This window comes from Saimiri boliviensis, chromosome 3 (assembly GCF_048565385.1).
Source record: "Saimiri boliviensis isolate mSaiBol1 chromosome 3, mSaiBol1.pri, whole genome shotgun sequence".
Taxonomy (NCBI): domain Eukaryota; kingdom Metazoa; phylum Chordata; class Mammalia; order Primates; family Cebidae; genus Saimiri; species Saimiri boliviensis.
Genome location: NC_133451.1, coordinates 57,136,234 through 57,148,267, shown reverse-complemented (window position 1 = coordinate 57,148,267; position 12,034 = coordinate 57,136,234). Strand labels below are relative to the sequence as shown.

At 32.6% G+C, this 12,034-nt stretch overlaps 1 protein-coding gene across 32 annotated transcripts in view; it reads right to left on the bottom strand.

Moving 5' to 3' along the window:
* Positions 1-12,034, bottom strand: part of ADGRL3 (adhesion G protein-coupled receptor L3) — an 846,433-nt gene that overhangs the window by 38,382 nt on the left and 796,017 nt on the right. For 21 of the 32 annotated variants that reach the window (XR_012516839.1, XM_074396184.1, XM_074396178.1 and 18 more), the window contains 2 exons: positions 4,661-4,687; positions 1,940-2,108 (listed from right to left, as the gene is read on the bottom strand). Coding sequence is in view for 31 of the 32 variants with exons in the window: in XM_074396184.1 (XP_074252285.1) it covers positions 1,940-2,108; positions 4,661-4,687 (196 nt within the window). In the remaining variant the exon portion in view is untranslated. The remainder of the gene's footprint in view (positions 1-1,939; positions 2,109-4,660; positions 4,688-12,034) is intronic. The other 11 variants (XM_074396185.1, XM_074396187.1, XM_074396197.1 and 8 more) reach the window with 1 other exon arrangement.

Here is a 12,034-nt window from a genome sequence, read left to right as displayed (position 1 = left end):
TCTCTCTCACTTCTATGAAGTCTTTTAGAATGTCAACCACTGTCTTTTTCTTGACATTTTCTCCTATCTTTAATTCAGTGTATCATCTTGATTCTCATTCATCCTTCCAACTCTATTCTCACTTACCATTTACATGTCTCCTATTCTTTAAATACATTATGAGTGGCAGTCTGCCATCTATTCACCATATGCAATGTCTTCTCTTTCTGAGTATAAAGCTATACTATGTTTTTCTGTCTCCCTTGCAGTTTAGGTGGTACCAGTGATAGAGTCCTATCTGATTTAAAAAAAAAAAAAAAAAATGAGCAGATGCCGTGTAAGCCACTTTCAAATTTTTTAACACAAAATCCTCTTTCTCTTTTCCAGACTTGCTGTTGGATGTCAAAACCCAAGAGGACTATAAAATCATAGACTGAGGTTGTTTGAATCTTTATCAACCTATTACCCTTCATGGGGCAACCCCATTCATTGGGCAATGAGTAAAACGTAATCATATATTGAGTTAGGTTTCTATAATTTGGGAGTTGTACATATTAATTATTTGAGAGGGTTCATCTATTTTAAAACAACCTCTTTTAAGGGGAATTCTAATAAATTAGATTAGAATCCATCCATTCTAATGTAACCTCTCTTCTTTTCTGTAACCTACATTTAGAAGCCTGACTCATCATTACTACTCTATTCTGTGTTTATAATCATGTCAACACATTTTAGGCATCCATCACCACCTAACACTGAAGCAGAGTGGTGTTTTGTTTTATGTTTGTCCATCTTGACAAGTGGACACTCTTTTCAATTTCTTATTTTGGTCCTACCAGTCTCTAAAACTAAAAAATCCTAGAAAGAGATGTCTTTACTTTCTGTTTCCTTTGTTTTCCAAGAAAAACTATAAATCTTATTGTTTCTTTCCCATAAGTTTAAAAAATAATTTTCTGCCTCACTTTCAAAGCTATCTTTTTGAATATTTTATAATTATTTTTATCCCCTCCATGTCACAAATGAGTAAACTGAGACATGGGGAGGTTAATTAACTTGCCAAAAAGTCACGTAAGTTTTTAAATGGAAGAACAGAGAGATTCAAACTTAGGCAATCTGGTTGAGGGTTTTCGTGACGGGATCAATCAAGACAACATTTTAAATAAAGTTAAAGTGCGTAAGACTGGAAAATGAATCTTGGGATTTTAAAAAATGTAATAAAAATATTTAGTATTTAAAATTAACTTTGAAATGTATATATTTAATGTCCTTACAAAGGTAAACATTTGCAAAAATAGGTAAGTGTAAAAAACTGCATTCTAACCATTCAACTCTTAGATTTCATAATAAATGCTCTTAAAAGAATGAAATATAGAGATCATTATTAGGTATTTCATTATTTATTCAAAAAATATAACTGTGTATTATTTTACCGTAAGCTGTGTAGATATTTATATTTTCAAATGTAAACTAGTGTTTGAAGAAACAGAAATATATACACATATACACCTACATATTTCCTATACCATGATATATATCCATGATACATGTGTGTGTGTATGTGCATGTGTGTATGTGTGTCTGTGTGTGTGTGTGTGTGTGTGTGTGTGTGTGTGTATGTATCTCATGGCTCCATGATATTTTTAGAAATAATTACTTCCTAATACACAAATTCCATTTGTCCACCAATGGGAATATTAAAGACTTTAAAGTCAAATCTACAAGAAGATAATTTTTGTTTATTGCTCAAATCAGAAAATGTTTTTATTGTTTCTACTGTTGGACACTCTCAGCAACTATTATACTTGTATTTTGTGCTTGTTTTGTTTTACTATTATAAAAGATGAGTATCTTTATTTCTTGTAGACAAACATATCAAGAATAATATATTAGAATATGTTATGAGTACTTTGCTATCATGAGATCTATGCCATTTATATTTTTAAAAAATATTCTAGCTTACCTTCTTCTGTAGGACACAATGGAAAATAAATATAAACATTCCCTGTAGAGAATTGAAAATGGTGAAGAGATACGCCATGATGACTGTGCTTTCATTAATATACATGAGTCCAAAGGCCCAGGTCAATCCTAATAGGCAGAGAAGAGCTATTGCACCTATAACCCATGACCTGTAGAGAGAAGAAAAAAATTAATGGTTATCAAACAATTGGTCTTTAATTAACCACCATATCAAATCAACAATGCAACACTGAAAAAAAATGTTACAGTAACTTTTATTGACAGAAAATGTAAGACAGGTGGTGTAAGTACTTTAAGATTTTAATGAGACTACAAGTTTTCAAGCTTGAGGAGATATACATGAATGAAAATGTTATGAACACAGAAATTCATTTAAGCAAAAGCAGATTTATACCATAAGTTATTCATGTATTTGCAGCGCATATGCAAATGGCATGAGGTGTAATTATGGTGAATGGCAAGAGGAAAGCAGGCTACAAAGCTACGCTAGTCTTCACTGGCCTCACAGTGGCAACATTTGTTTTATTTCCCTCTATTAGTGATTCTTCTGATACGCTTTTACCTCATTTTTAAAAATTTCCTCTTTTTCCACAAAAATTTTAGTGTTTATTGACAAAAATATCAGTCATTAGAAGGAAATACAGGCATTTGAAGTAAATGTATAAATTTAATAAGCCCTATTTGTCTAATTCTATAGTTACAGAGAGTAAGCGTCAGGGATAGTAGACGGAAAAACGTAGCTCCACTCTAGTGGAAGCACTGTTTTTACTCTTCTTCAGTTTTTGGATTACTGTCTTCTATGCTATGTTGCAGTGGATTTTAGAAATGTCATATGGCATCTTTGTTAAAAAAAATTTTTTTGAAGGCTAAAGGAAACTTCACTTCTTTGACGTGTCTGAAAATTCAAGGGAGAAGATGAAGCTGAGAATGAAGATGGAGTGGTATGAACGGAGTAGCATAGAATGAAAGACAAGTTCGCACTCCCACTCCATTCTGTTGGTTTCCTCCAAGCTGTCATTTGCAAAAGTATAAGCAGGTATCAAAATTCATGTATTTGTGATTAAGCTAGGTATTGAATAACAAGAGAAAATGAATTCTTGCAACCACTGGGACTCATAATTGAAATGAAATCCTTCTCAACTCCTAAGTATATGGGAGAACAGGACCAAATCAGTAGAGATCTCTATACACTAATAAACCCAACCTCTTTATTCCCAGCACATCTTCCTTGAATAGGGTATATTCATATTTCTTTTCAGCAGATTATTATCCTACTCTTATATTGTCTCAGGAAGATATATTTACAGAGATTGAAGCTTTGTAAAATGAAGGGGAAAACCATATATGTTTATCATAATCTGAAGCTGAGTTCAATTTGTTATTTAGAGAGAATTGCATCTTAAGAAAGATATGGTCCCAAAGTAGTTAATTATTAAAGTCTTACTAAAATTAATATTTACTATTTTTCTCCCATAACAATCAGCCACTATATTTCATGTTTAAATGCCCACTAAATTTAACATGTTTAATTGAAAACATCAACATTCTTGAATAAATAATCTCTAAAGAAGTTCCCCTATTACATGTTACACATTTGCTTATATGAATTAGAAAACATTTTAGGTGTTAATATTTTATTCTACAGTTGGATTCAGAAGTACACTAACTTTTAAGGAAAAGCTCTCAGCTTCTTACAGACCAAGTTGGAAAAAAAATTAAAAATTGCCATTAAGTCAAGGCAATATTGCTATTTAGATTTAGAAACAAAATAATAGGATCAAATAGTGAAGTCAGGTATTATCCTCTGGAAAACATATGATGGGCCCAAGGGTTGAATGGTAGAAAACTGCAATGAGCCCCAATTTCTTAAAAATAAAAAAATTAAAAAAATTAAAAAGCAAAAGCATGAAGAAGTGAAATGGCACTGGAGAAAAATGAAAACAAAGGACTCTTCACCAGAAGAACAAACTGAAAGTCTCAGCAAGGTTGCCCATCAGTTGCCAATCTTAGTTTATTCTTGCAGGACTTGTAATTTTAAAATAAGCATGGGGAAAATGTCCAAATGTTAACATTTATGTTTATAGTTATTAGATTAGTACAGACTTGTAGCTTTATTTCAGAAACTGAAATATATTCATATAGATTAGATCATTAATCAAGTGACAGTTGTCAAATTTGAAATTTTGCATATGTAAAAATTAATTTTGAAGAAGGCATTTTTTTTCTATTTTTATATTTAGTATAGCAATTCATTAATATCAATTGCAATTGGGTAGTTTTATACCCGTAAGATCATTTTGAAGATATACCCGTAAATGAGAAAATAATTTTAGATGAATGATGCCCAAACAAACAACAAAAAAGCGGACATATATGGCACAGAGGAACACATCACAATGAAAGAGGGAAGCTATTAAAAGCGAAACAAGTCTGTACCACAGAAAATTGCTATTGCTGTGGCACTGAATTCAGGTGATATCCAATTAACAGAGGTGAAGCAGAAATTTTTTTTTTGGCAATACACCTGCAGCATATTTACTCTGCATGTAAGTTATATGCCAGATTATTTTCCTGCACAGTTTGCTCTTCTGCCTCAATGTGAATGACAGAAGCTCTAATGATTTTTCAGTACTGATCTGACAGCTGGTTCATGGGACCACACTGATAAATGGAATTTATCAGCCATTCAGGTCATTCTTACTTGATGAAGGGTCTGTTATCCTCATAGCTAAAGAATGCATAGACATAAAGACAAGAACACCAACATTAGCATTTTATGACAAAGAATTTCATATGAAAAATATTCTCCTGGTCCCCAAAGGTCTCTGTCCCCCACCTCCCTGAAAGAAATCATAATCCTTTATATCCAGAAGGTAAATCCTAAAATGACCATGAGAACTTAAATAACAAGAAATAAAAGCAATTTTATAATACTGCAATATCCCTTATAAGACTCAAAATTCCATTTTTTTTATTATGTGCTCATATTACTTGTGACTTGACAGAGACATTTATTTCTTAGAGATCACATTTCTCTAGAGAATGAGAAATTTTATGAGCAATCTTGAAAAGGCTTGGGGGTATGCTTAAAATGACAGATTTCATGTCACCGAAAGGTATTCTTATTCTGTAATATTAGTAGGTAAGATTACTTAATTATGGACAGTATGCTTCTAAGTAATTTTAAGTTGGAGATGGTTGACCTGAGTTAAATCTTAACATCACAGCGCTTTGAAAATAATCTATCTTGAGTACTTTAAAACTCTTTCTGTTTGTGTTCTGAGACAGAAAAACCTGAATAATCTTTTGTAGTCATAGGAACAAACATACAGCACCTGCTTATTGTCACTTATGTTTACTAATATTTAATATCATTTGGATAAAATGAGGTCCTAATACTCAATTAGTGAAGATAAAGAATGTTTTGGATCAATTTTTAAAAACGTAGTTTCTGCTTAGAGAATTGTGATAAGAAAAAGAAAGAAGAGAAACTCTTCCTTTCTCTTCTTTCCAGAGGCAAGACAGTTTCCTATATTATGTATACACAAATAAAGCTCCTAGAAAGGCCCCAACTGTGATGTATTTTGAATAAAAGAGAACCACTGGTGAAAACTCACTCTCCAGAATGATGAAATAATACAGAATGGTATTTGAAGCCAGTTTGCCTGAGGTTTACATCCTAGCCCAACCACTTACTAGCTACCTATTTGATCTTAGGCAAAAATTAATTAACCTATGGTGTGTCCATTTATACATATATAAGCTGGTGAGAATTATAATGCAAGTTTCTTGTGATGATGAAACAATTTATTAGGAATAAAATGCTCAGAACTGTGTCTAATGCAAAATGTCTTCAATAAATATTATATGTGGTTATTATTATTAGACTATTTAAAGCTAGGATAAAACCACACTGAAAATACAAAATCTCTCACCCAGAGAATAAAAGCCCAAATACATAAATGTTGAGTAAGTAAATATTTAAGGATATTTCAGGAGCAGTATGATGCAGTAAAATATATGTGGCTGAAATAAGTTGGTAAACAAAGCAGAGAGTGACCAGAACTATGCGTCCAATGGGGAGATTACTAGTTATATGTGGCTATTTACATTAAATTCATTAAACAAAATTAAGTTTAAAATTCAATTCCTCAGTTACATCAGTCACATTACAATTTCTCAAAAGCTTCATATAGTTAGTAGCTACGATAATGGACATGTCCATCGTCACAGAAAGTTCTATTGGACAGTACTGGACTTAATTATGGACATTCAAAGACAGTTTTAAGGCAAGAAGTGGAAATCTAAGAGATAGTTACATAATTCCATGGATGTGTGAAAGATATAGAGAGAAGAATTTGTAAGAACTGATGGTATTTATCACTTGTAAAACAGGCCTAGAAAGAAAAATCCTGTAATTACATTACTATCAAAACGTTATAAAACATAATAATGTGACATTTGTTAAATGATATGCATTCCCATTGCATCAGTATACTCCATCTGTGATGTCCACTTCATGATTTGAATGATTCTACCTTAATTTGTATAGTACAATGTCAAGCAAAGAAAGTTATAGAGGTTGACAGATAGGCATACATGCAAAAATGCTCTACAAAATGGATTAAGCTTTGTATATGTTTTAAATAAATTTCATGATGTATATTTTGGGTATAAAATATGATGCTGTGGGATACACATAGATAGTAAAATGGTTACTATATTGAAGCAAATAGACATATCCATCTCACATAGTTACCAGTTTTATTTTTGTAGCAGGACAGCTAAAATCTACTCATTTAGCATGAATCCCATACATGATAACATTTTATTACCTATAGTCCTCATACACATTATGTCTCTAGACTTACTCATCCTACATATCTGCTCCTTTGTATCCTCTGACATACTTCTCCCCATTTCTTCCCCCTGCCCATGTTTTGTTCTCTATCTCTGTACTATACAAATGTTTAAAAAAATTAAAATACAAAGTTTGCAATATAACTGGTGAGGTGACATATGTTTTGCTTTTAATAAGAAATATCAAAAAATAGAGATATCAGGTTGTAATTCAGCAGTTTTTATCAACTGGTGGGGACCAGTCAGTTGCTCTATCCAATAACAAAGACAACAGCAACTCCAGCTTCACTTATAGTTTACCATGGTCATATGTGGAAGTCGTGTCCACTGGGATGTGGCCAGAGTGAACTGTGACATTTCTGGGTCTTGCCAATTAAAGGATTGGAATTGGTCTCCTCTTTACCATATGCTGCTGTCCTTTGACTAGAAGAAAGTGATTCAGAGCCTTAGGCACCGTAATGGAAGCTGTTACTTACGTGGAGCTGAAAGATTAGATTTAGATTACCTACTTGTAGACTTTCATAAAATAGGATATAAGGCACAATGTTTTAGAGGTTCCCTCCCCCCAGTGGCTTGATTTGTGCAATAATTAACCAAGCATTTATTTTATCTCAATAATGAGATAAGTAATATACAATGATTGAAAATCTATAAGATCACTGAAGATTACCTATAATATGTGAGTACCTTCCATCATTTTTTATCAAATATTCTACTGGCCTAGATTACCTAGTTTTATAGTTCCTCTCTACCAAATCCAAATTAAATGGTGGTAATGTTGCCACCTTGTTGATCCCCCCCCCTTTTTTTTTAATTCAAAATGCAGATACACAGAACTATTTTATACAACTGAATAATTTTTATTCTGATTTATCAATGATAGTCCATTCAAATAAAAAACAATTACACATTGTATGACTAAAGTAATTTTACTGGAGTATATTTAAGAATTTGATTAAAATGTGGATGCAAAGACCTAAAATGCTCTTAGCAAATGCTAAGAGGAACTTAATAGGTTACCTTATCGTTTAGAAGTGGTGACTTATGAATTTCTCAAGATAAAACTATTCCTCATAGAAGAGAAACAGGTAATAAATACTAAAGCAGCTGTATGTTGGACAGGCTTTTCCTCAATCAACAAGGAGGCTTCCAAGCTGAGGACTAAGAAGATTCAGTTACTCTTATTCTAAAAGGAGCCAGCAGTAACCTGAGATAAAGGACTTTCAAAAGCTTTACTTAGAAGTGATCTAAGAGACACTGCCTTGCCATACTACCAGCCCACTTGCTCCAAGTCCTTAAAAATTCAAGGGTGAAATCAAGCCATTTTAGGATTGCAGTATTGACAGAATATATTAAATAGTAGAAAGAAGACACAACTTTTCTTATACTAATCCCCTAGCCACAAATCTTAGCAGGTAGTAGAGGAAGTACGTTTTACATGGGATATGTTATTAAAGTTTTAAGTTGGTCAAATGTATATTACATGAATAGATTGGCAATATTACAATATATATCTAAGATCACGCTGAGTGATGTGCTACCCAGTGGTTTAAGGATATTTAAGATAGCATAGCTAGATTAGTGATCAGAAAAAAAGTCTAAACATTTCATCTTTTATCCTATTGTGTTAAAAAGGCTCAATCGAATGGTTATACTTATAACAGAAATCTTGACAGTTTAATATTTGTTCCAGATGTACCTTATGTTGTTGATGGGACTATACCATCCTGAAATTATATTATTATATTTTTCTTTGTTCACCGCTATAGGAAGATTAAAAGAAAAAAGAATTTCAATTTTTTTGTTTTCTTTTGAGACGGAATCTTGCACTATCACCTGGGCTAAAGTGCAATGGTGCCATCTGGGGTCACTACAATCTTTGTCTCCAAGGTTCACGTGTTTCTCCTGCCTCAACTTCCCAAGTAGCTGGGATTGCAGGTGCACATCACCACACCCAGCTTTTTGTATTTTTGGTAGAGACAGGGTTTCACTATGTTGGCCAGAATGGTCTCAAACTCCTGACCTTGTGACCTGCTCGCCTTGGCCTCCCAAAATGCTGGGATTATAGGTATGAACCACTGCACCTGGCTTGGCATTTAAAATTCAATTCAATAGTTCTGAGTAAAATATAAACATTTTTCTCTCTATGATCATATAATAAATCAATAAGAGTTAAAGATACTAAAAATTCTTCAAAAAACATGAAACATAATATACATATAAAATTATAAACAACAGAGAACATCATTATATTTCCACTATGAATTTTATTGCTATTTAAATATTACTACCAAAAGCTATATTCCTGTGTTTTATTCATAGGAAATGTATTAAAAGGAGAATGAAATGAACCAGATAAATAAATTAAATGGTTTAGAATAGATCACAAACATTTTAGAATATGTCATAAACATTTTACTCCTGTGACCCAATAATCCCATAATAATACTGCAAATTTGAAAGCAAGACAGCAATATTAAATTTTAAATAATAGATGCTTAAATTTTAAATAATAGATGTGTGCTGCTTATGAATAGGGTAAATCTGAAATTAGGAAAAGCTGAGGATAATAAATTAAGTTTAATAAATATCAAATCAATGACAGACAAAATTTTAATTTCTCTGAAATTCAATGTTATATAGATTATGTTTCCTCTACAACTCAATGTTATATGAATTTTTTTAACTCAATAATTATTATCAAAGAATTAAGTAACATGTGAGAGAAGTTAAGGGTATCAATAAGAAGAATGAATAATGAAGTATTAAACTGTACTCCATTTATACAATTACATACTTATTACAATTTAGTATCCCTCTCTATCAGATTTACAAAAACAAATTGGTAGATTGCATACAAATAAGATACAGGCATACCTCAGGATACTGCAGGCTCAGTTCCAGACCAGCACAAAAAAGTGAGTCACAAATTTTGGGGTTGTGCAATGTATATAAAAGTTATGTTTATATTATATTATAGTCTATTAAGTATGCAATAGAGTAAAACACTGGACATACTTTAATTTAAAAATATTGTTAAAAAAATGTTACCAATCATCTGAGGCTTCAGCAAGTTCTAATACTTTTACTGATGGAGAGTCTTGGCTGGATGTTAAAAGCTGCTCACTGATTAGGATGATGAGTTGCTAAGAGTTAGGGGAGCTATGGAAATTTCTTAAAATAAGATCACAGTGAAGTTTACCATATTGATTGACTCTTCCTTTCATGAAATATTTCTCTGTAGTATGTCATGCTGTATGATAGCATTTTACTCACAATAGAACTTCTTTCAAAATTGGAGTCAATCCTTTCAAACCTTGTTGCTAAATATGTAATATTCTAAATATGTAATATTTATCAACTAAATATGTAATATTCTAAATCCATTGTCATTTCAACAATGTTCACAGCATCCTTACCAGGAGTAGATACTATCTCAAGAAACCACTTTCTTTGCTGAACAATAAGAAGCAACTCTTCACATGTTTAAATTTGATGATGAAATTGCAGAAATTTAGTGACATTTTCTGGATCCACTTCAAATTCTACTTATCTTGCTATTTCCACCACATCTGCAGTTATTTCCTCCTCTGAAGTCTTGAACTTCTCATTCATCCGTAAGTATTGGACTTAAATTCTTCCAAAATGCTATTAATGTAAATATTTTGCCTCCTCCTATGAATCACAAATATTCTTAATGGCATCTACAATAGTTAATACTTTCCAGAAGGTTTTCAATTTAGTTTGTCCAGATCCATCAAAGGAATCACTATGTCAACTCTAGCCTTAAAAAATTTATTTCTTAAGCAGAAAGCCTTTAGAATAGAAATTACTCATTAATCCATGAGCTGCATAATGGATGTGTTAGCAAGTATAAAAACATTAATCACCTTGTATATGTCTATCAGAGTTCTTGGGTGACAAGGTGCCTTGTCAGGGAGCAGTAATATTTTGAAGGGATTTTTTCTTTTTTTTTTCCTGAGCAGTAGGTCTCAACAGTGGGCTTAAAGTGTTCAATGAACCATGTGTAAACAGGTCTGCTGTCATCCAGGCTTTGTTGCTCCATTTATAGAACACTGGTAGAGTAGAGTATATTTAGCATAATTCTAAAAATTTTCAGAATGATAAGTAAGCACCGGCTTCAACTTACATTCACCAGCTGCATTCCTAACAAGAGAGTCAGTCTATTATTTGAAGATTAGAAGCCTTGAAGCCAGACAATGATCTCTTCTCTCCAGCTAATAAAATTCCAGATGGCATCTTCTTCCAATAGAAGGCTGTTTTATCCCCATGGAAAATCTGTTGTTTAGTGTAGCTGCTTTCATCAATGATGTTAGCTGTATCTTCTGGATAATTTGCCACAGCTTCTAAATCAGCACTTGCTGCTTCACCTTGCACTTCCACGTTATGGAGATGGCTTCCCTTATATCTTATGAACCAACCTCTGCCAGCTTCAAATAAACTTTTCTTCTACAGCTTTCTCATGCCTCTCAGCCTTCACAGAACTGAAGAGAGTTAGGGCCTTGCTCTGGATTAGACTTTGACTTTAGAGATTGTTGACACTGGTTTCATCTTCTAACAAGACCACTAAAACTTTCTCTATATCAGTAATAAGGCTGTTAGGCTTTCTTATTATTCATGTGTTCACTGGATGAGCAATTTTAATTTCCTTCAAGAACATTCCTTTGCATTCACAACTTGGCTAACTGGTATGAGGATTAGCTTTCAGCCTATCTCAGCTTTCAACATGGTTTCCTCCCTAATCTTAATGGTTTCTAGCTTTTGATTTAAAGTGAGAAACACTTCCTTTCACTTGAACACTTATAAGCTATTGTAGGGTTATTAATCAGCCTAATTTCCATATTGTTGTGTCTCAGGGAGTAGGGGAACCAATGTAGAGCAAGAGGGAGACAGATAGAAGAACGGCTAGTCGGTGGAACAGTCAGAACACACACATTTTTGGACTAAGTTTGCTGTCTTATTTGAGTGTGGTTCATGGTGCCCTAAAGCAATTACAATAGTAACATCAAAGATCAGTAATCACAGATAACCCTACCAGATACAATAATAATAAAAAAGTTTTACATATTGTGAGAATTACCAAAATGTGACATAGATACATGAAGTAAGTACACGCTATTGGGAAAATGGCACTGACAGACTTGCTTGAGACAAAGTTGTTACGAACTTACCATTTGTAAAAAATGCAATATCT